The sequence below is a fragment of the Tenrec ecaudatus genome, chromosome 2 (genome assembly GCF_050624435.1).
Source record: "Tenrec ecaudatus isolate mTenEca1 chromosome 2, mTenEca1.hap1, whole genome shotgun sequence".
Classification (NCBI taxonomy): domain Eukaryota; kingdom Metazoa; phylum Chordata; class Mammalia; order Afrosoricida; family Tenrecidae; genus Tenrec; species Tenrec ecaudatus.
Genome location: NC_134531.1, coordinates 104,009,972 through 104,034,618, shown reverse-complemented (window position 1 = coordinate 104,034,618; position 24,647 = coordinate 104,009,972). Strand labels below are relative to the sequence as shown.

The 24,647-nt window shown below is 40.4% G+C and overlaps 1 protein-coding gene across 2 annotated transcripts; it reads left to right on the top strand.

Annotated features, from left to right (window-relative positions):
• The first annotated feature begins 6,401 nt into the window (after window positions 1-6,401).
• NUDT12 (nudix hydrolase 12) lies at window positions 6,402-19,632 on the top strand. 2 transcript variants are annotated; one of them, XM_075541360.1, is made up of 7 exons: window positions 6,402-6,545; window positions 10,531-10,742; window positions 11,414-12,003; window positions 13,059-13,226; window positions 14,361-14,474; window positions 16,180-16,379; window positions 17,399-19,632. In XM_075541360.1, exons 2-7 carry the CDS (start codon window positions 10,537-10,539, stop codon window positions 17,507-17,509), a joined length of 1,389 nt encoding a protein of 462 aa, XP_075397475.1. In that variant the 5' UTR covers window positions 6,402-6,545; window positions 10,531-10,536; the 3' UTR covers window positions 17,510-19,632. The 2 variants fall into 2 exon arrangements, with proteins under 2 accessions (XP_075397475.1, XP_075397476.1); XM_075541361.1 differs by lacking the exon at window positions 6,402-6,545 and adding an exon at window positions 6,674-7,289.
• Window positions 19,633-24,647: the final 5,015 nt, after the last annotated feature.

Here is a 24,647-nt window from a genome sequence, read left to right as displayed (position 1 = left end):
CAGATAGGGCAAGATATGACAAAATAATAATTTATAAATTATCAAGGGCTCATGAGGAAGGGGGCAGCAGAGAGGTTGGGGGAAAAAAAGAGGACCTGATGCAAAGGTCTTAAGTGGAGAGCAAATGCTTTGAAAATGATGAGGGCAATGAATGTGCAGATGTGCTTTGCACAATTGATGTATGGATGGATTGTGATAAGAGTTGTATGAGCCCCTAATAAAAAGTTTTAAAAATAAAAGAAATCACTATGCACAGTATATAGCATATGTACTCTGAAGAAGAACAAAAGAAGTGACTAGTCTAAGAGTGTCTTCACAGAGCAACTAAAATTAAATAAGAGGCCCATGTGATCTAAGGGGGTTAGCAATAAGGAGTGACAACCCCTTTGTACAAAGATGCTCACACTCCCATGGACTCGATTCTGACCCATCGATCCGATGGAAAAGAACTTCCTTTGTGGTTTATGAGACTGCAAATCTTATGTTCCCCAAATCATTTGATCTACGTCTCCTCTAATAAAAAAATTAATCAGAGCCTTCTGGGTGATTATAGCCCGTAATTCAGGATAAAGTGAAGGTAAATGCTTTTGTAGTCCTCCGGACCATCAGCGGGTAGTATTGCCCATTTTGGAAAACACTAAGGTAGATATCTACAGATGTAGGAAGTCTGTGCCTAGTGGAGAGGCTGATGGTTTCAAACCACTGACTTTGCGTTTAGTAGCCCAAAGTGTAACCCAATGTGTTACCAGGGCTCTGAAACTCATTACCATTGATTCAATTCTGATGCTATAGGATGGACTAGAACTGCCCCTGTGTGTTTCCAAGATTATAAATCTTTATGGGAATAGAAAGCCTCAATTTTTCCCTCAGGAGCAGCAAGTAGTTTTGAACTGCTGAACTTGAGTTAGCAGCCCAATGCATAACTCACCCAGTATGCAACCTGGGTTCCCATTTTAGCGGGAAAAGAGGAAACATAGATCAGGGACCTAAACCCTGGACTCTCAGATGAAAAGTATGGTCTGAACTATCTAGGTCTGTAGGTCCCCAACTTTTGATAGATATTTTCAAATAAACATACTATGGGCAGAAAAATTAAACAGTGGTCCTAAATTAGTCATCTCACAGACAATCCAGATTCCATGTGATTTGTAATTATAACCATTGTGATATAAACCTAGTGTCATCTAGTTGGTTATGACTCATGTCAACCCCAAATAGGGTTTATGAGTGAGGATTCCCATAAAGGAAACAACATATAATGTGTTTCAGAATGGGTGGCAATAGAAACGTAGATGGACAAATGTATTAGTCTGGGTACTTTAAAGAAACAAATCTACAGAAACTCATGTATAAGAGTGAGTTTTATATAAAGGGTAAGTGAACATCAAGAAAACATCCCAAGCCAGTGCTGCCCAAGCCGACAAGTCCAACATTAACCCATATGTTCAACACCAATCCACAAAGTCCTCCTCCATCTCACAAAACAGATACTATGATTCCAACTGCAGGAGGAAAGCCGAGTCAGTGAATGTGTAAGCACCCCAGCACTGGCAGGGATCTCCACACGGCTGCTCTAGCACCCAGGGCTACATCAGGATAGGTCCATGTGGCTTGTCCTTGGGGATATCTTGCAGGAAGTGAGCCTTGCCAGCTAAAGCAGAGAACTGGGTAAGGCATCTGCACCCTGGTCTGACCATCAGAAAGCAAGAGACCTGAGAACTAGAAAGGTGAGGCTCACTGAGCCATTTATTACTCCGCCCTTCAATTAACCCCTCATGGGTTTACTGGCCAGGGTGGCACAATAAACTACCTACCTCAAGAAAAGTGCAAATGATTAAGTCCTTGCCAGTTTAACTCATCTGATCCCCGTGCTCTGTTTCCCTAATAATTACCTCCTCGGAAACCCCATGGATCTGTTCTCTTCAGTCATGTGTGGTCACTATGAACCACAACTGACATAATGGCACCTAACAACAACAGTTCTTCCAGGAGTCTCTAGTGAGTACAAGCATCAAAGAGCTTGACTACTTGCTGAAAGGTTGCTGGTTCAAACCTATCCAAGAGGCATCTCAGAAGACCGTCTTGGATATCTGCGTTCAGAAGGCCTTGGCGGTCTCAGGTGGCAGGAGGCGTGTTTTGTGCACACTGGGTGGCTATGTACCATTGAGTCAGCACAATGGCAACTAACAACAACAATCACAAGAACGATTCACCTAAGCAAGGCAGAGAAGGTAAACTAGGATAGGATCGAGATCATCAATGGAACAGAGTGAATAGAGCCTTGTATTAGAGTCTGTATGCAAGAAGCAGGTTGTGAAATAAGATCCCAAACAGAATTGGCCAAATAGGGGGAATAATGATAGACAGAATGAAAGAGTAAGAGACGGAAAGGAATGTGGCTAGCAAAGGCTGTTTATCCAGCACGTTTGTAGTGAAAATAAAGAAATCCCACTGATGGATCAGTATTAAAATCCTCTGTTCTCAGGTGTGAGACCACAGTTTGTTGGGCAGTCAATGCATGTCGTTTGTTAGTGGTGGCTTGCTTATTGCGATGGTGCTGAACAGGTTCCAGCCGAGCTTCCAGAAAAAGAGGGTTGGAAGAGGCACCTGATCTTCCATGTCCAAATATAGCCCAATGAAAACATTATGAATCATAACAGTCTGATCTGCAACTGTTCAAGGGGGAGGTGCACCATTTTGATCCATTGTGCATGGAGTCCCCATTAGTTGGGGGCTAGCTGACTCTATGGCAGTGGTTCTCAAGCTTCCTAATGCCATGACCCTGCCATGTAGTTCTTCATGTTGTGGGGACCCCCAACCATGAAATTATTTTCATTGCTACTTAATAACTATAATTTTGCTACTGTTATGAATCATGGGACCCCTGTGAAAGGGTCTTTCAACCCGCAAAGGGATCGCCACCCACACATTGAGAACTGCTACTCTATCACAACTAATGACAACAATCCCACTGGAACTGTGGGGTCTACATACCAAAAGATTCAAGTATTTGCATACCAATTCAAGCCACTCATTATATGAGAGCTTCTTTCAAGGGGCATTAATTATCTAGCACAGCTAGCCTGCTCAGCAGGAGGGCAAAGTAGATTCTGGTAAACAGTGACAAGGGCAGTACCAACATTTAAAAGGATGGCTGGCATGCACAGAGGTGATAAAAACAAAGGAATAGGGTGGGCTGCTGATAATCCTGTAGGCATGAATATGCTAGAAGGCCCTACGAAAAAAAGAGTTAAACTGAAATGAGTATGATTTAAATAAAGAAAAGCACTTAACTTAGGAAAAGAAATATGAGCAAAATCACTGAGATATAAAAGTGCCAGAGTGCCCCATGTCAGTGGATACGATGACTTGTGTAGGTCAGAGAAACTGCTTACATAGGTGGGCTTAAGGAAATGTGACTGAACTGCTTATGAATTAGAAAGAAGAGTGTTAACATAAAGTGTTTTATATTATTAATATCTGTGACAGTGTTTATGTAAAGTTGGCTGGGCCAGAGTTCTCAATACTTGAGCAGTAATCCCCATGACGTATTTGAACACAACATAATAAACTCTATGGTGGGACCTAACATAATCAACTTTGAACAGCTAAATAGTAGTGGTACAGTGTAGCCCCCTCGATCAGTTCACAGCTTTGAGGCAATTGGAAGAAAGGCTCCTTGGGGGAGGGGGGTGGGTCTGGACTGCTCCTTTTAAAGCAGACTCCTAGGAAAGCTGGTCTCCTCTGATAACATGTCCAAAATACATGAGATAAAGTTTCATCAACCTTACTTCTAAGGAACATTCTACCTGTACTATTCCCAAAACAAATGTGTTTGTTCTTCTGGCAGTCATGGTACTTTCAATATTTTTTACCAATACCAGAAGTCAAATGCATCAATTTCTTTGTTCTTCCATATTCATTGTCCAATTTGCATGTGCATATGAGGCTATTGAAAGAAATTACCAAAAAAAAAAAAAAAAGAAAGAAATTACCATGGATTGGGTCAGGTGAACTTTAGCTCACAAAGTGACATCCTTGCTCTTCAACACCTTAAAGAGGTCTTATGCAGCAGCTTTGTCCAATGCAATATTGTTTGATGGATATTGATAAAATATTTACAAGGGTCAATGCTTGATGATCAATATATGAGAGTTCATCATCTTGATTTGCTTCTTTTAATGTTGGACCACCAATTAGGTATTATAAGTGAATTAACCTAAACAGTACATATGTGACCTCTTTTCTGATCATTAAGTATCCCAGGTTGGGTAGTGGGTTTTGCTTTGGAATGCTGAGTTTAAGACCTTGATTCAAATCCACCAGTTGCTCTGGAGGAGATGAGGCTATCTTTCTCAGTAAAGATTTACAGCATTGGAAACCTTATATAGGATCATTGTAAGTTGTAATCTCTTCGATGGCAGTGGATTTGTCTATACCAGGAAATTTGGAAGAAGGAAAATGAGCTGATTCCAGGAACCCAAGTGGAAGGTGAATTTTGAGAATGACGAGGTCAACAAATGTATAAGGGTGCTTTACTCAATTGATGTATGTATGGATTGTGATAAGAGTTGTATGAGCCCCAATAAAATGATTTATTAAAAAAAGAGATACATATTTGTACCCACTCCAAAGGAAGGAAGTGCAAATTATAGAACAGTACCATTGAAATCACATGTGAGTGAAATGTTGCTGAAGCAACAAGTGTTGCTGCAGTACATTGACCATAAGCCACCAGAGGTTCAGGGTGGACCCAGAAAGAGCTATCATTTCTGATGACCAATGGATCTTGACTGAAAACAGAGGACACTAAAAAAAAAGTGTTTGCTTGTGATTCATTGACTATATGAAGGCAATTGCCTGTGTGGATCATTAAAAAAAAGTATGCACAGGTGAAATAGAATGGGAATTCCAAAACAATTCATTGTGCTCATGTGGAGCCTGTATATGGATGAAGAGGCAGTTGTGTACACAGAACAAGGGAATAATGTATAGTTTAAAACTAGGAAAGGTGTGCGTCAGGGTTGCATCTTCTAACTATAGTATTTTAATCTGTGTGCTCAAAAAATAATCAGAGAAGCAGGATTAGATGAAAAAGAATTCAGCATCTGGATTGGATGAGGCTTATTAACAAACTTCAACATACAGATGGTACAACCTTGCTTGACGTGAAGCATTTTCTGGTGAAGGTCAAGAATCGCAACCATTATTCTTTACTACAATTCAACCCATGGATGCTCATGGACGCAGCAGTCACGAGACCAAGTAATACATTCCATTAGGTAAATCTCCTGCATGAAACAAAGTGTTGAAAAGCAACACTTTGAGGACCAAGGTGAACCTGACCTAAGCCATAGTATTTTCAATCTCACCATATGCATATGAAAGTTGGGCAATGAATAAGTAAGACCAAAGGAAAATGCATGCATTCTCTGGTGCTGACAAAGAATATTGAAAATACCATGGATTGCCAAAAGAACAAACAGATCTGTCTTGGAAGTTCAGCCAGAATAATTTTTAGAGGCAAATACTGTGAGACTCTGTCTCACATACTTTGGACATATTGTCAGGAGAGCCCAGTCTCTAGAGGAGACTCAATTAAAGGGTAAAGTAAAGGGGCAACGAAAAAGAGGAAGGCCCTGATCCTGCAACAACGGGCTCCAACCTGAGACCACTTGTGAGGATGGCGAAGGAAGAGCGGTGTTTGGGGTCACTATTGTTCAGAACTGACTGGAGGGAACCTGACAACAGGAGTTAGACTCAAGTAGACAGTCGTGAGTGTGGATTTTTAGTGAGTCAAGGATATAATTAAAAATTGAAGTCCCAGGGAAAAAAACATAAAGCAAAGCCAACAACGTTGAAAGGTTTATAATTCACTAGGAGAAGGTGCTTCTGTAGCTTCTGCTGACTGCCAAATAGGCAGCTGGCCATTACAGGGGTCACATAGAGTCTGTTGGTGTTGAGTCATGAGATAGCCAGAAACGAAATGATAAAACAACAATGATGATTGTGCTTTGGCGTGTCAGCTCTGCGCTTTGCACTGTCCTAAGAGCGTAGAGGCATGTTTCTAATTACGCTTCCTAGCAACTCCTGGGAGTCATTTTCCACATCTGGAGAGCCCAAACTCCTAGCTTTGTTTGGCATCACAGAATGCTTTGCACAGCCCACCTCCCTGGACTCCATGGGAGCGAGCTGGAACTTGGGTGCCAAGTACTGGGAAATGTAAACGGGCTCCAAGGGCCAGTCGTGTCTCGCCATGCGCACGCATCTCAGTCAAGCAGAAGGGAAACTAGGGCTCGGACCCTGAGCCCTGCTTCGGAGTCGCTCTCCCCACCCCAAGAACATCTCACCCCCCCCCCGCCCCCCAGCCTCTCCCGGCACAGACGCGGCAAGTCTACACGCCTCAAACTACAAGTCCCACAAAGCCCGGCGAGGACAAGGGCCCGCGGCCGGAAGTCACAGGCTGCGTCCGGCGCTGGGAAATTGAGAGCGGGTTTTCCCCGTCCTTCGTTGCGTCCTGGTTCTTCCGCGGTGCTCGCCTTTGGGTCAGTAGTAGTAGTGGGGGTGGCTCTGGTCCATGGCCCCGCGCGGGACCCACGGCAGTCCCTCGGGCCTTCGGGCGCCCGCTGAGCGGCCGTGCCCGGGGGCCGAGTGCGCACGCGCGGGGCCGCGGCCGGGGCGCCCAGCGCACGGACTCGGGGTCGCCGCAGGTCCTCGCGGCCCCGGACCTTGAACTCGGAGAGGGGAGCCCCTCTGATGGGCTTCGCGTTGCAAGAAGGACTCGCCTAGTGGCGGCAAGAAAAGTCGGAATCTCAGGAGTTGGGGCCGTTTGGAAAGAACGTGCACGAGGGCAGCGTGGTTGGTTCAGTGGACGTAGGTGACCAGGGAGTGGCTTTCTACGCATGGTGGTCGGCCACTTGGTGACTGCTACGTTTGAGGTCGCCGCCCACCCCCTCGCACACCGTTTGCCCTTTGGCAGGTCCTGGGCCTCGGTTTACACCAGTTGATGGGTGCGGAGTTGGTTAAAACGTGACCCTCTGTAAGCCCCTTGTAAACGACCTCGTGCCCTTAGAGCAGGGCAGCAGTGAGCAGGGCAGCAGTGAGCAGCCCGCATCACCGCCACCTGCTTTCAGATCCTTCCGTAGCCCCAGACTGGACTGTCAATACGAAATGAAAAAGTTAACCAAACGGCCGGATCGCAGACTCTGCAAAGCGTCTCTTTGGAATGAGCAACAGTTGCTTTTTATTTAAAGGTTACACTTCCCACGTCCTTTCTCCTAAGAGCACTAGTAAGTGGTTATATCCTCAGAGTAGTGCGTGGCGCCATGTTTTTTTTGTACGACGGTTTTGCAATCTCTTGGGATAGAGTGAGGATGTCCTATGACCTCGAAATGTGGGATGGTGAATTCTTGTTCAGAGTAAACCAAATAAATTGTGTAATAGGATTTTATGGGAAGAAAAAAGCAGATTGACGGGAAAGGTAACTTGGAAGTGTCATTAGATAACTGTGCTTCAGAATAAAGTGCTGTAAAGTTTTTGTTATTAATAATTTTATAAAAATGAGAACTGGCTTTCCAGTATAGAAAGCCTAAGTCTAAATTATAAGCAAATTTCCTATATTAAGGTTTTATGTAAATGCTTCCTTCCTGTGAGCAGCTTTGACCTATTTTTAGTAGCAGAAAAACAGGAAAGGTGAGCAGCTACAGAATCATTATCGTTTTTTTATCTCAGTTTTCCCCCTAGAAGACTTTATTCATATTACTCCAACTGCCAAAATAGATTATCCATTGGCCTTTCAGAACCAGACAACTGTCAACAAGTATGTTAGAATCATTTCTTTTGAGCCTGAATAGCTTATTACTTAAAATAATTATCATTTTATAATTCCAGATATTTTCTTAATAGATGAATGTTTTCATTTTATAGGGGAAGAAAAAAGTCTTGCTTTGCAACAAAATACTTTGAGAAGTTTATAGACAATGGTCATTTGAACTAGTTCCATAAAAAAATAGTTCAGCCTGTACCCTACCGTAATCAATCCATGATTGAAAAAAGGTTTCTTAATAAGCGTGGGCAATTGCTTTCCTTTTGTTTTTCTTACTGAAACAAGCAGAACATTAATGACTGAAAAAGTTCCGATTTAAGCATAGGCAATGGGACCCAAGACCACCGTCAGAAAGCCCACTGTTACCCTTAGTGACCCAGTGTATGGTTTCCAGGGCTGTCCATTTGTACTGGAATAGACGGTCTCCTCCTTGGTCCACAGAGAGGCAGCTGGCTTTGAAACCCAGGCCTACCCACTGTGCCACCAGGACTCCTTGTCTCCCTTATACTACATTACGATGCTTCCGAATAAGTGATGGATTTTGGATCTCCTGTTGGAACAATAGAAAGAGTCCAGTAATAGATCAAATGTCTGTCATCATCTTACTTAGCGGAGGAGCCTTCGTGGCATGATGGCTTACATGTTGGGCTGTTAACCACCAGTTCAAACCCACTAGTTGCTCCGGGTGAGAGAGAGGTTGCTTTCTACTCGCATACCACGTTACAGTCTGGGAAACGCGCAAGGGCGGTTCACCTCTCTTTGATAGGGTTGCTATGAGTTGGAATTGACTTGTTGGCGGTGAGGTTTTTGGGTTGTTTTTTTAAAATTAGGATAATGCACTGAAGGGAGACAGAGGTCATAACAAGAATGGTGCTGAGTCCCATGGATTATCCACTTAGATAAAAAAAAGATATCCCTTCCCTACTTGAAGGAGCCCTGGTGGTACAGTGGTTACCAACCCAGTGGTTCGAACGGCCAGGTGTCCATGGGAGAAGGACGTGGCGATCCGCTTCCACAATGAGATCAGCCTTGGAGACGGGCACTGTTCTACTCTGGAGTACAGGGCTGCTAGGCATCAGAATCAACTCAGTGATGCACAATAGTAACGATCCGCATTTCACATCAGGAACAAAGGGTAATCTTAGATGAATTGCACAATTAATTTTGCACAATTCTTTTCATGTGAAGCTTGAAAATCTGATGATTGATACCTATCCCTAAAAGCATAGTATCAAAGAATACTACTTGTCCTCAGCTAAAAGCCTAGGCTGTCTTTAATTTTCTTCTGCTCTATCGTAAAGCCCCTTTGGTCTGCCTCAAATACCCCCCCCCCCATTTGTGTAACATCTTACCCGACAACTCTGTCTCCAAGAACATTGGTCCCTCATTTGTATTTCCCAAACCTCTATTGCATCGTTTTTGTAGCCTTGTGCTGCGTATCGGGTCACTGTGGCTCAGAGCTGACTTGATAGCACTGTCAACATGCTGAAACACGTGGGAGCCCTGGTGGCCTAATGGGTTATGAGTTTGCTGCCCTCCTAACCATGATATCAGCAGTTCAAGGCCACCAGCCTTTCTCCAGAAGAAAGGTGAAGCTTTCTCTCATAAGGGTTTGACTAGAAACCCACAGGCAGTTCTACCTTGCCCAATAGGGTCATTATGAATCAGAATGGACTAGGTGGCCGAAGTTTTCACAATGCTCATGTGGCAACAGTTTTGAAATGTCTGCTATGATGGTTGTTCCCTGGTAATAACCTGCAAAGAATGGAATGACCTTCGCTTCAGAAAATCATTGCTCTGCTTCTGTTGAGCAGTTGTTGCTGTTAGCTGCCATTGAGTCGGTTCTGCCTCAGGGAGGCCTCTGTGTACAAATGAAACATTCCCGGGTCCTGCACCATCCTCCCAGTCATTCCTGTGTTTCAGTTCATTCCTACAGCCACTACGTCAGGCCATTTCATTGAGAGTCATTGTCTTTTTCATGGATTCTCTGCCAAGCATATTTTCCTCCGGGGACTGGTCTGTTCCGATAATAACATATTCCAAGTATGTAAAAGTAAGTTTGCACCATTCTCACTTGTAAAGAACATTCAGGATGCACTTCTTCCAACACAGATTCTTGGGTTCTTTTGGCAGTCTGTGAAATCTCTCACTCGTCTTTGGTCTTTCCTATTCATTGGCCAGCTTTTGCATGCACATAGTGATTCAAAACGTCATGGCTTAGGTCAGATATACCTTAGTCTTCGAGATTGTTGCTTTTTAGCAAAAATCATGGCTTAGGTCAGATACACCTTAGTCTTCGAGTTTTTTGCTTTTGCAACAAGTTTGCCAAATGAAAATATATTATTTGTTCCAGATTGGGGCTTCCATAGATGTTGGTTGTGGATCAAAATTAAAGGAAATTCTCGACAACTTAAATACTTTCACCCTTTATCATGACGTTGCCTACTGACCCAGTTGAGAGGATCTTTTTGTTATATGTGTGTAATCCATACTAAAGACTGTAGGACATTCATCAATTTTTTGATATTCATCAATAAATATTTCACATGTCCTTTGCTTTCAGCAAGTAAGGTTGTGACATCTGCACATCACAGGTTGTTAAGGAGTCTTCATTCTGAATTCAGTAGTCTTCAAGTATCACAGTACTATTTATACATTAGTATTGAAATGCCAATGAATGTTTTTTCTATTTTCCATTTTTGAAGGGAGAAATGTCTTCAATAAAAAGAAATCCAAAGAAGGAAATAATTTCCCAGTTTCACTGTTGGGCAGCTGAAGGCGACATTGCCAAGTTGACACTCACACTCAGTCATTCTCCATCTCTCCTCAACGAAACGTCTGAAAATGGCTGGACAGCCTTGATGTATGCGGCAAGGAATGGGCACCCGGATGCTGTCCAGTTTCTACTTGAGAAAGGGTAAATAGTTTAACTTCTGTTACATAGTCCCTTTTAAACATCTTTAGTAACTACACCTGTATCTTGGAGCTAGGAAATGATGCATTGACCAGCTTGTTACATAAAAACCTAGCATAGTTTCTACCTAAAAAAAACATATTTTCTTGAGAAATTAACATTCACGCTTAATAACAAAGCAAATTGTGGATTAATTGAATTCCTTTCCCCAAAATAGAGAATGTAAATCTGCATACCACAACTATCAAGGATCCTTTGGACAACTTTAAGAACATAGCACATAAGACTTACTTTTTTATCTTGTAACTTATTCCCCTGAAAATTGATTTCCTTTCATCTTGACAATAGTAAAATGTGTACTCCTGAAACAAATTGTTATTGTAGTTACTGGTTGGGTTGATCTTAACTCATCGTAACCCCATGTGTTCGAGAGTAGAATTTTGCTCCTTGCAGGTTTCATTGACTGATCCTTCAGAGCTAGACATCCAGTCTTTCTTTAAAGTATCATTAACTAGAGGAGCTCACAGGGTTCACAGGGTCGCTATGGGTTGGAACCGACTCAGTGGCACCTAACAACAATAGAGTGCATATCAAAATATTGTATTGAACTATTTACTAAAGAAAATGTTTACTTAATATCTCATTACTTCTCCAATTTTTCCTTTTATTGGTAGGTGTGACAGGTCTATTGTCAATAAATCAAAGCAGACTGCACTGGATATTGCTAAATTCTGGGGTTACAAGCATATAGCTAACTTATTAGCTAATGCTAAAGGTGGAAAGAAGCCTTGGTTCTTAACCAATGAAGTGGAAGAATGTGAAAATTATTTTAGCAGGACACTACTGGACCGGCGAAGTGAAAAAAGAAATGATTCTGACTGGCTGCTAGCTAAGGAAAGCCATCCCTCCACAGTTTATCTCCTTTTCTCAGATTTAAATCCTTTAGTTACTCTCGGTGGCAATAAAGAACATTTCCAGCAGCCAGAAGTCAGGCTCTGCCAACTGAACCACACAGACATCAAGGATTATTTGATCCAGCGCGAGAAGGTCACCTTAATTTTCCTTGGAGTAGAACTTGAAATAAGAAAAGAGTTACTGAATTACGCTGGGGAACTCCCAAAAGAAGAGGAAGATGGGTTGGTCGCCTGGTTTGCTCTGGGTATTGACCCTATTGCTGCTGAAGAATTTAAGCAAAGGCATGAAAATTGTTACTTTCTTCACCCTCCAATGCCAGCACTTTTACAACTCAAGGAAAAGGAAGCTGGTAAGAAGCGAACTGCACTTACACTTTTGATAACGATCTGCTCTTTGGAACTGGGTTGGAGTTGTCCGTTTTCAGGAGGCATGCATTTGCTCACTGAGTAGTGAAAGGGGAGCATCTCCACGAAGGATTTCTTAGAATGCTCCTCCTCAGGCAAGACCCTCCTGAACAATCAGAGCAGCTTTAATCAGCCAAGACTAGTTTCCCCAGAACTGACCCCGTGCTTGCTGGTCTCTTTCAGTTACTGTATGAATCATTCCGGATTACTTTGTACACTAGCCTGACGGCCAATGTCTTGATTTACACTGTCTGTTGTTGGCTCTGCTCAGTTCTGACAAGACCTTGGAGACCAAGAGAAAAAGTTACAATTTTATTCTGAATGTTACTAAATGCTGAATTATGATCTGATCTATGTTAAGTAAACAAAGAACCTCACACACACATTCACATACATCGATTCATACACTACACTAATATTCTGGTAGCATTTTTTCATCAGTGTAATTAACTATAAATATGTTAAGTGAAGCATTTTTAATACTATATGGAGTCTCCTGCTCTAAACAGGTTATGTTCTACAATGGCATGATTCAATGGTAGTTTAGTCACCAAGAAAGACAGTGAAGTGGAGTTTCTACAGTTTTTTAGTAGGATTGTTTTCGGAGGGAAATACAGAAATCCCAAGTCTTAAGTCAAGTACCACTTTTGTAGTATTTTGTAGAAGAGCCAAATGAGCTAGAATTATTTATACCCCAAATATAAAAATTATTAGTAGTAAAGGCCTGTTCTAATAAATTATGTAAGATGGATCTCAGTACACCAACCTTTCAAGATAAATATATGAGTTAATTTTTTAAAGCTAAATATAATTTTCACTTGTCATCTGGAAAATTAAAACTTTTGCTCTAAAGTAGGAGTACACTTCATAAAATTTGAATACTACAACCATCAATCACACAGATACCCAGAAATCAGTGCATGCCCCCAAGCACAGTTTACATATTTTTTTCCTTACAGTTGTTACAGAATTAATTTTTTTCTTGCCCCCTCTTTTAAAGGAGTAGTTGCTCAAGCAAGATCTGTTCTTGCCTGGCACAGTCGATATAAGTTCTGCCCAACTTGTGGAAGTGCAACTAAGATCGAAGAAGGCGGCTATAAAAGAGTGTGCTTAAAAGACAACTGCCCGAGCCTCCAGGGTGTGCACAACACATCCTATCCAAGAGTCGGTAAGGCCACTTTCACAGTGCAGTCTCAGCCTTCCAGAATCTCGGGGAATGCTCCCAAAAGACAAGCTTTCAGGAACTCTGGAAAGACACGTTTTTAGGTTTACCTTTAAAAAAATGTTTAAGTAATATAAATATTTTAACCAGTTAACCAGTAAGCTTATAAATAGTTAAAATATCTTAAAATTACATGTTTATTTGGCTTTCTAGGGAAAAGGAATATGTAATTAGCCGCATGTTAAATCTGAGTTAATCAACAGAAACCTGATGTTTTGGAATATACTGTTTCAAAATGCCCACTAATCTGTCTCACTTAGTGGAAAGGCAAAAAAGCCTCACAATTCAGTGCCTGTTTTAGGCATCACCAAAGCATGACAGCCTGAAGCTAGCTTCACACTGCGGCTCACATCTGCTCTAACTTCCCTTTCTTCTAATTGCCACTTCTGAATCTGCTCTGGGTTTGGAAAGCTGAGAACACAACCAGTTAAAACTGTGAAAAAAGAATAGACTTAGAAACACCTCAGTTGGTCTCTAGGGAGTAAAGTGCAAGGCTGAGTAACATCCGTTTTAGCTGCTGAAAGCATTTTACATTTAATTCCTGATGATCAATTATGATCTAGTGAGGAGAATGCACTGGATTTCTAGAGGGATTGACTCATTTATTTATTTACTTGTTTATTTTTAATTATGATGGCTAAAGCAAGTTAAGTATTAGGTCTCATTAGCTTTTAAAGTCATTTCCTTAAGGATTGATGAAGAAAAAGGTGGAAATGTAATAACTATGATAAAATTTGAATTTTCTTCATGTGGAATTTATTACCTACCCAATTTATTTTTTAATTAAAAAATATAAGACTATGCCTGGCATTCCATGACTACAACTATGTTGCCGTGAAAATAGGGAAAGGAGGGTGACATGACCTTCCAGTAGTTTAGCGACAGAATTCCGGGCAGTTTCCATCAGATGCTTTGTCCTCTCCTGCAACATGGGAGAAAGAAACAATCTTGTGACAAACTAAGTCCTAATCCCACAGGAGATGACTTCTTGTTGTTCTATAAAATGGAGTGTTTGCAAAAAGTCTACATTAATTTTCCCTGTAATTTGAATATGGGTTGGTTTTTGTTTTCACCCAACAGATCCCGTAGTGATCATGCAAGTTATTCATCCAGATGGAACCAAATGTCTTTTAGGCAGACAGAAAAGATTTCCCCCAGACATGTTTACTTGCCTTGCTGGATTTATTGAACCTGGTAAGACTTTTATTGATAATTTTCATTTGACGTCTACTTTCCAAACAAATCTGAGACATCAATTGAAGGGGGAAAAGCTGACCTAAATTATTAATAGGAAGTTGTGGTATTTAGGATCCATTTAGTAGCAGTGAGAATTGCAGGGATTAATAGGGACTAAATAACTTGCCCAAGATGTCCCGGACGGAGCAGTCTGGTTGCTGTCTCCTCTGAATCACTGTGCCGCCTCTAGTAACTCTCGGTCATCCATTCCAACTCTTTTGTAGTCATTTTATTCATAGACTGCAATCCATTTATGCGTCCATTCTGGTAGCGGACATTTCCTTTAAGAGTCCTCCTAATACGTGTGTGTGCTTAGTTGTGTGGGAGTAGTCAGGGACATGTACACAAGGGTAGAATTGCTAGTTGATAGGATGGACGCATCTTAACCTGTACTAGCTGTTGGCAGCTTGCGTTCTGCGGTACTCTGGCCAGTTACACTCCCCCAGCAGTATGTGTCCCAAGCTGACCTCCGCCATCGAGTCCATTCTGACGCATAGCCACCCTGGAGGTAACTCGCTGTGGGAGTGGAATGCCTCTTCTTTCTCCCTGCAGCCACTGGTGGTTTCGAACTACTCCCTTGGAGGTAGCAGCTCAATGTGTGTGTCTTTACCAAGTTAGGAGTTTCAGACTATTTAATTTCCCCGTGTGAAGAGTATGAAATGTCACTAAGATTTTTGTTTGATAAGAATAGAGCTGTTGATAGAGGATCTTTTTCAGGTATGTATTAGGCTTCAAGCAACTTTGCTCTTAATTTTGCAACTTGAGATCCTTTGCCCATTTTCCTATTAGTGGTTTTTCTCTCTCTCTGATTGTATGAGTTCTGTATCTGTGTTACATGGTAATTTTGCATTACCTATGGTCTTGTAAATATCTTGCTAGGTTGAACTTTATCCACTATATATGTTTCCTCCCCCCCCCTCCCCGCCCCCTCCCCCCCGAACAGATGTTCTTCATGTTAGGGTAAGAAATGTATCACTCTTTTAGAACTAGGAAGTTATATTTTAATAACATAATACTTCTGAACTTCCAGATACACTCAGAAACTGCTACTTCTATTTTAATTTTCAAGACCAATGAATCAGAAATCTAAAATACATTTATAAGCGTCATTTTTCATGTTTAAGTCAACAGTCATCTAGAGGAAAATAATTGTTTACAATAAAAAAATTGAATTTTGTTTTATGTGATTTTTGAACTTCTAGTGACCTGAAAAGAATTACTTCTACTTACTGCTTTATAACATAATAAAAAATTTAGATTTTTCATGCATATTAGCCATTTGTAATAATTATACAGTGAAAATGTATAACATTTTAGTTATAGTACATAAATGAGATGATATATAAGTACTTAATACAGCACTTTGTTAATAGTAGGTGCTAAGTACTTTGAAACATTGTTTTTTTTTAAGGTAATTGACAAAATTTGAGCCTGAAAGAAAGGAAAAGTGACCTATGGACATTGTGATCATCAGTATGCCATCATACATTTGAAAAACAAACAAACATGTTTTCTTGAATTCTAATCTGGCTTTAGGCTTTGCTTTCCATTTCTTTGAATTTCATACCCGTCCAAATTGATTTCCCAACATTTGAACCACTCAGAGTGTAAAATGTCCCGGGCATGTTCATCAACTACCTGTCCTTTCGCCCTTTTTGATTAGGGGAGACAATCGAAGATGCTGTGAGAAGAGAAGTAGAAGAGGAGAGCGGAGTGAAAGTCGGCCATGTTCAGTATGTCTCTTGTCAGCCGTGGCCAATGCCCTCCTCCTTGATGATTGGTTGCTTAGCTGTGGCAGTGTCTACAGAAATTAAAGTTGACAAGAACGAAATAGAGGATGCCCGCTGGTTCACAAGAGAACAGGTAAGGTTCAACTAAATTTCCTGCTTTTATTGATCGCTCTTGGACGGTGTCAGTTTAGGCATGCAGCGCGGACGCATATTTTCAGCTATTTGAATGAATGGCCATGATCCTCCCATCATCCAGGTATTTCCATATCGTTGTTATTTTCCCAGACAAAGAAAAGGTGTTTTTATAGGCATCATTTTTCATGTGTGTCACCAGTCATCTAGAGGAAATAATTGTGTACAATAAATTTGTTTTTTGTGACTTTTTACTATATGTGTACCTCCTCTATTCACTCATTTTCTGAGATTCATTTAGTAATTATGATCCTGTACTATTTTCTGATTCCAAAATGCCATTCCTTCAGATCAGTGAAAATGCCATTCAACGTATTTAAAATAGGTAAACATTACTTCAGAGATGACAAGGAAGATTGCCAGACATTTTATGTTTGAGCTTGTCACATTATAATTAGTACTTCTAAAAAATTACTAAAAATGCTTATTTCTTTTAAAAATTCTTATTCATTTAAAATGTACTTAAGGACAAGGTTATAACTGTATAACCCACATACACTTAAGAAAAATTTTTAAATACCATCCTAAAAACATAATGAGAAATAAATTACTTATCTGTATTTGCATAGTAGACCCTGAAATCCTTACTGACTTTCCCTAAATAAAATTGACTTTATTTTGTATCTAACGCCCAAAATAAAAATTAGATTTTTATTTTAAATTTATAGAAGAAAATATGTCCCCAGAGTGGAGTTTTGCTTTGAAATTAAATTTGGATATCTATCTTGCTTTCTCTTGACTTCATTTTCTAGATCATTTTAAAAATTGAATCATTAACTTCTTGAACCAGTAAAAAAATACTATTCATGTTAACAATGTAATCACTTTCTGTGGCTGTTATTCACTATAAAACCATTTGTATTTTCCTCGAGTTGCCTAAGCAACTGTGTTTACATGCGATGCTGTGTTTACATGCGATGGTGAAGAAGTCTGAGCAGGTCTGGCTATGATGCATTTCAGGTCGTGGATGTCCTGACCAAAGGGAAGCAGCAAGCGTTCTTCGTGCCACCGAGCCGAGCAATTGCGCATCAGTTAATCAAACACTGGATAGGAATGAATGCCAATCTCTAAATTAAAGGATGGAGCTCTGTTTAAATACTGTTCTATTTCTAATTACCACCTGGTCCTTAAATTAAGTTAGAAATATTAAGTGTTCTTAGAAGGTCACAACACAAAATATTCCGTTGGGTCTATAAAACGTTTCATTCCTTCTTGATCTCAGAATTCATGTTCTTATAGACTGCACTGCACCTGAGATTGTGCTCCCCTTGGGTCCGCCTCCTCGAGAGGAGAGTGAGTCATTGGTGTTTGGGTTGTGATCCATGCTTTTTTTCTCAAAAAACCATATATCTAAAAAGAAACCTGGTTTGAAGAAGCGTGTTATAGGAATAAGAACACATATAGACTTTGGTCGGTTTCCTGGTGTTATTTGTGAGCATTAGTCCAATCACTGCAGTTCTGTAGTTGATGTGTGAACTATAATCGGTGTAATGAATCTAGAGATTGTATTGATTTCAAGTCTTCTCATTACCATAGAAGACTTTGAACAGATTTTTGCTGATGTTCTCATCACATTCCCACTCATCCTTTCCTCCTGATTCCTTTTTCTAGTGATGGTGGAGGTATATTGTTGCTGCCACTGAAATGTGACCGTTATTTAAAATAATCTATGTTAATAATTAAATCTAGTGGATCAGACTTTTATATATAGGAAGATCTTTAAGTAGAACCTACTACTAGATTGAAGTTGCTTCCATAAAGCAAAAATTAGTTCATCTGTTTCCTTGTAAGTTATATTCAAATTTGTTTGTAAAACAGTCTCTGTTTTATCACTGAGATGAAATGTATTTGAAAGGAATTCTTCACCAAGGTCAGCTATAAATAAACCCCAGAAAGATTTACATATTTAATGAAAACATTGACTTTAAGTCATTTTTGTAAGAAGAATGTGGAAATTATATAATTTTCAACAGTATTACTTATACTCATATACACTGTCTTGGTTTTGAATTTATTTCAACAAATTTTTAAGATGCTTTTGTTAAATAAGTGTGTTTTAGAGCTTAATCGGTAAGTCTGTAGAGAAAATGATTCAATGTTGCAACATAGGAACTCAAATTTTACAAAACATTTTTAATAGATTTTTAGAAAGTAACTTATAAATGAAAAATTTATTTAGTTTGATTCTATGCTGTTAAGAGTTAGAATTGGAGGAGGTCTTAGTAATAATACATGTACTTCATGGTCCTCGTCTTAAAGATGAGTGAAGGAAGGCTCAACACTTAACTTCATTAATTGGTGAAAGTTACACAGCTAATTAATTATAAAAGCCTGCACTGTATAAACCAGTTCAGGATTCTTCTTACAATAAGTACTAGAAACTTACTACAAACATGTTTAGAATAAACTAAAAGTGGAGATGATAAGAATAAATTTAATTCAACAAATTTTGTTCATTAAAATTTTAGGTATTTAATATTTATGTAACTTAAGATAACTATTATGTTACTAATGAAATGTGATTATGTATATCAAAACTGTAACCAAATTAATATATAGGACAACTTGTGCTTACTAGCATTTGAACTATTTAAGTATATAGAAAATGAGAGGCCGTAATTACTGTAAAGTATAATGAATCTATCACAAAGTATAATGACTGTACTGTGTAATTGACCTTATAGCAATGGACTGTAATGGCTTGAGGTTCAGTTTTACTCCAGATGTACTTTTAATACTTAAAATTATAAAATTACACTAATGAAATCCAGGTTTCCATAATATTAACCAAAACCAAGCCAAATCTTCGGTGATGAGTAGATTCCGACTCAGAGACCCTGGACCTGTAGGAGGAGCGGAACGTCCCCGGATGGAGGCTAAAGCTCTGAGACCTTACGAAAGCGTCCTTCTCTGTGGGGCCACAGGTGGGTTCAGCTGCCCACCTGTAGGTTAGTAGATGGGCGCTTCACCACCTTGCCAGGCGACTCTCTTAATATTAGGAAAATATTAGGAAAAGACAAATTATCAGTGAAATGCACTGTAATTTTAGTTCTGAAGATACACTCCTATGAATCAATATCTAAATAAACTACTGTAATAACAATTCATAAATTGCCAAACTCTGAGAAGAAATAGCCAATTTAATAAATGCCTTAATGCATTTTAATGGAAATGAATGTAGCAGTATATTAAAATATTTAACCATTTTCTCTTGTGTGTTTTATGTTTCTTTATATTTTTAAAACAAAAACATTCAATTTGGGGCTTATTTTAAAGTAGGTAAAAAATTTTGTAGGTAAAAACTTGTTTTTTGTAGGTAAAAACTTGTTTTAAAGTTGGTAAAACTTGTTTTAAAGTAGGTAAAACTTTAAAATTTAAGAAAAACTATATTTAGAAAACTTCAGATCTTCATTTGAATCTTAAATGTATGGGTTTAAGTCAAATATGTATATACACACACACTAAGTTTTATATGTATACATACACATATATTAAAACCCAATGTAGTTGACTCAAATTCCAATATCCTATAAAACAATAGAACTGCCTGATAGGACTTCAGAGCTGTGAATCTGCGAAAGTAAACTGCTACATCTTTCTCTCGTGGGATAACTGGTGGATTTAACCATCTACCTTTTAGTTAGCATTCGAAAACGAACTACGGTGTCACCAGGTGCATGCGTATACGCTAGACCTTCAAAGGGCACATAGAACAATGCTGTTATCTTTTCATTCAATTTCTCCCTGACGTTTTGAAATCCCCTAATATACAATATATAATGTTTCGTCTTCAGTTATACACATACATGGGTGCTATATCTTTATATTTTCCAATATTTGCATTTTTAATTTTTACTAATTTACTGTTCATAGAAAGATTACAAGCCAACCTACTTCATTGAGATGAGAAAACTATTAGGTCTTTCAAACCAAAAATCCAATCCAAATTGCTACCATTGAGTCCATACTGACTCACAGTGACCCCGCCGTGGATCTCCACGACTGTCACTGTTGGTGGGAGTAGACAGCCCTGCCTTTGTCCTCCCAGGAGCGGCTGGTGGTTTCAAACTGCCCACACACCACAGCCCAACTCATCACCAGCACCCCACCGACCCCACAGGGACACTAATTCATGGACTCTGGGGCAGTGACCTCAGGTCTTTCAAAGGTCTACCTAAGGGATTTGGCTGTAGAGAGAGCCAACTAGGGGAGACAGTAAGGAGGAGAAGTCGGTGTAATAAGCCTAATGGGTTCAATCTCAATAACAGACACTGCCAGTCCTAAAGCTGTGTTGCTACTGAAGAGTCAGAAAAATATTTCATAAAACAAATCCCTTAGAAATTAATTGAAAATAAAATATGTATAATGCAAATTTTCCTGTGGTTTGATAGAAGTAATACAATGCAATGAATTGGCATTATCTAGCCATTCTGCATATGATTTATAACCCAGAAAATGGTTCCATGAGACTGCAAACAGTTGCTTGGTGTCTAGCAAGGTTATGGGATAGGCTAGTCATGCAAATAAAGTGCATGTAACTTCTACAAGGGTGGGGCAGTAAGGATAGCTGCAAGGAGACTTGTAGGAGATTGGTCAGCTTTACCATTCCGCTAGTCTTAAAAGGGAGACAGCAGCAGGATCAGAAATTGGAGGTGGGGCTCACGATCAAGGAGAGCTGGGAGTAGGGTGTTCCTTTTAGACCACGCATCCCTGTGTTGCGAATGCTTCAGATCCAAGCCAGAGTGAAAGACCCAGGCCAAGAGCAAGGACCCACAAGAGCAAGAGGCCTACGAGGAAGGATGGAAGACAAGAAACCAGACGAGCATGGAGAGATGGAGAAGAACGACCTTGAGTGGCTCTTGCTTCCAAATGGATCCAATGCATCCCAACCTTGAGCTATTGTAACCTATTACTTTCCTAATAAAGCCTTTCATTGTGAGTATGGGCTATAAAACCCGTGTAGCTATTGCAATGAATGCTTGAACACGTCAGAGAAGTAAATGTTCTGTAGGATGGATAGCCAAGGTCAGAACTGGTAAAAAGATCAGTGGCGTTGAGATGACCTCCACCCCAGGAATCAGCTTTGTGCTAGGGTTCTTTATTTCTCCCTCCTTCCCCTGAAGTTTGGCGAGGCCTGCTGTCTCCGTTTATGCATCCAGGTATTAGATATGAATGTATGTGTGGGGGCAAGGGATTATTGGTAGTGAATAAAATGGATGTATTTGTTGAGTGGGGAGGAGATAATTGTCCCTAGTAGAAACGAATATCGAAGGCAAAGCAAACGCATGGTAGAAAAATAGGATTTTGTCTTGTCAGTGCAAGAGGACGAGATCTTTAAACAAAGCACAAGCACTAGTAAGGGGTTTGAAAAGGAGGACAAACAAGTTTGACATGCAGTGCAGCTAGGAAGGGCGCTGAATAAGGGGGTCAAATGCCTGAATGCCTTGACTCCTGGGGTGGATGAGAGGGTGATGCATTTTGCCGAAACAGCAGTAATGTCACAAGTGCCTGCATATTCAAAAAGAGTTGTCTTGCATAGAGACTAATTGGAGAGAGGATCTTTGCACAAATAGACTAACTGCTGAAAATGATTGTTTTCTTCTCTCCTACGGTATTTGAAATAGACTAAAAACATCTGAAAGAGGGAACACAACATATTGGTCAAATATTTCAGATTCTTCTCTGAAGTATAAGTGGTCAAAAGAAAGATGCTGGAATAATATAAAGGTGTATGCAAGAATATGGGAAGTTGGCAGCTCGAGCAATTAAACATGACAATTGGGCAAAGAGCCTAATCACTTCTCTTTTTCCTGAATACTGTCCCAGTATAATTTGACTCACTTGTGAAAATAACACTTATAACTTTATTCTTTTGGTAATACCACATTTCTCTTTTATTGCTAGGCAGACAGAGCCATATTACCAGACAATGACCATTGCTCCATTTTTAGAGTATAATTGAAAAATAATTGCAACAGTATATCAATAGGGAGCTACCAGAAATTCAGGCCAGGTTCAGAAGAGGGTGTGAAAGAACGTATACCATTGCTGATGTGAGCTACATCTTGTTTAAAAGCAAAGATGTTTACCTGTGTTTACTAAGGCATTAAACTGTAGATCATAATGAATTATAGATAACATTGCAAAGAATGGGAAAGCCAGAACACTTCCTTATGCTCATGCAGAACCTGGACCTGGACCAAAAGGCGAAGGGAACAGAGGACAGATATATCATGGTTTAAAATCAGGAAAGGGTTTCCTGACTGCCCTTCCTGCCCGTGTGCCTTGGAGAAAACCTGGGAGCAAGATGGCAAGCAAGTAACACCCACAGGAGGGACTCGCAGAGACCAGCACAGAGGAGCCAACGAGAAGGATATCTTACATTTCCAGACATCGTGATTCTCAGGAAAAACCAAGTAGACACAAAGTTATTAAAACACCTGCTGATAGTATCATTGACCCTCACCACAAGCCAGAGGACTGCAGCTGCCCGACTCTTCCAACTGATTTTTCCCCATCCTTGAGCTTAGTTAGGGTAGCTGACCGGTCACGCTGCAGGTCCAAAACTGTGACCAGCCTGGGGCAGATAGAAACACAAATAGGTTTGGCTCATGGTCCAAGTCAAGGGAGTGCCTTCTGATCACTTCCCAGCCCTCCGTTCCCTGAAGCAGGGGTAGGCTACTGAGCAAGGTGGGACTAACTACAGAGCAGCGTGGAGCAGGTCTAAATAGTGACTAAGCCAACTCTCCCAACAAGCCAGGGGCGCTCCAGAAGAAATGGGATAAAACACATCCGCCATACTAAGGTACAGCTCTGGACACCCCAGTCTGAAGACAAGGCTTCTGCAGGCTTTACTTTCTTCCCAGACCCCACTCCTCTCTTAGCTCACTACATATAGCTGGCCTATTAGCAAGGTATTAGAATAACAATACAAGGTAGGACAGGTAGAGAGTTTGTGCTTGACACAAGGACCATAATGAGCCCCAAGGGCCCAGAGGCCTATCCTGGCTGATAAACTGAGCAATCTGCCAGCTGTCCCAGACATTAGCCCCTGGTCAGCATCCCAAACCACTCAGATAAGCAGCCGGCCCTTTAAGTAGACTATTGCTTCTTCCCTCCCCCAGAGAGCACCTAGATAGTGGTCTGTCACCCCACTCCCACCCCCATTTTGTCACCTACAACATCCCAAACTGGCTCAAACCCTGTCCCCTCCGACCTGATGCGCTGGAGGTGTAGGTCTTTAAGATAAGTCACCCGCGCCCTAATAATAGAGGACTCTCAGCCCTACCAAACACCAAATCATTCTCCCAGCCTTATCTCAACCCTAAGCTGCCGTCCTAAATGGTCACAGGGTAGTGGAAACACGTAGGACCAGACACTACCCCAACTGCACAAAACGCCTTCGCTCCACACGGCGCCGGTTGCCCTCCAGGACGAAGTCTAGACCCCATCGAGTCTTTTGTTGGTATGTGGTTCTCTGGGTTCTTTCCTATAGCCTCTCTCCTCGTTAGAACCATGTCATGCAGTGTTTCTCTAATTGATCCTTAACCAGGACTTCCACATCTATGTAGGGAAACAAATAAAACATCCTTATTTTACTTTATTGCTTTTACTTCTTTTCCCAGTGCCTCAACTCATCAATCCCCAAGTTAGCACCTACATCAGAGACAAAATTCCCAGGAAAAGGTTAGAGCCCAAACAAGCGGAGTAACCGCTCTTCTGTTTCTTGCTTTAATGTTACATTTCTATTTTTATTTTCAGTGCTTTTATCTCTTGCCCATTGCTTCTTTAATTTGGATATCTAAACTTTTCTTCCCTATCCCTTTTTGCCTCTTTTTTCTGTTCTAAAACTGATTCTGGTAATGATTGTACAACTTTTCTGGATATGACTGAACTATTGAATAGTACGAGAAGTGGATATACTCACTAAAACTGTTTTTAAAAACTAATTAATTAATTAGGAAGGGTGCGTATCCTATCCTAACCTAGGTAGGGACCTTTTACGCACCTTTCACCATACTTGCTTGATTTGATCTGTATGCTGAGGAAATCATTTTAGAAGCTTGACTATAAGCAGAACATAGGATCCGGATTGGAGAAGCTCATTAACAGCCAGCTACATACAGATGACACAACCTTGTTTGTTGAAAGCCCAAAGGATTTGATAGATTTACTGATGAAGATCCAACACGACTTCCCTCATTACTTT

Coding starts and splice junctions, on each gene's coding strand:
- NUDT12 (XM_075541360.1), top strand. CDS start 10,537: ATGTCTTCAATAAAAAGAAATCCAAAGAAGGAAATAATTTCCCAGTTT. Junction 12,004..13,058: donor ACTCAAGGAAAAGGAAGCTG/GTAAGAAGCGAA, acceptor CCTCTTTTAAAG/GAGTAGTTGCTCAAGCAAGA. Junction 16,380..17,398: donor GCTGGTTCACAAGAGAACAG/GTAAGGTTCAAC, acceptor GATGCATTTCAG/GTCGTGGATGTCCTGACCAA.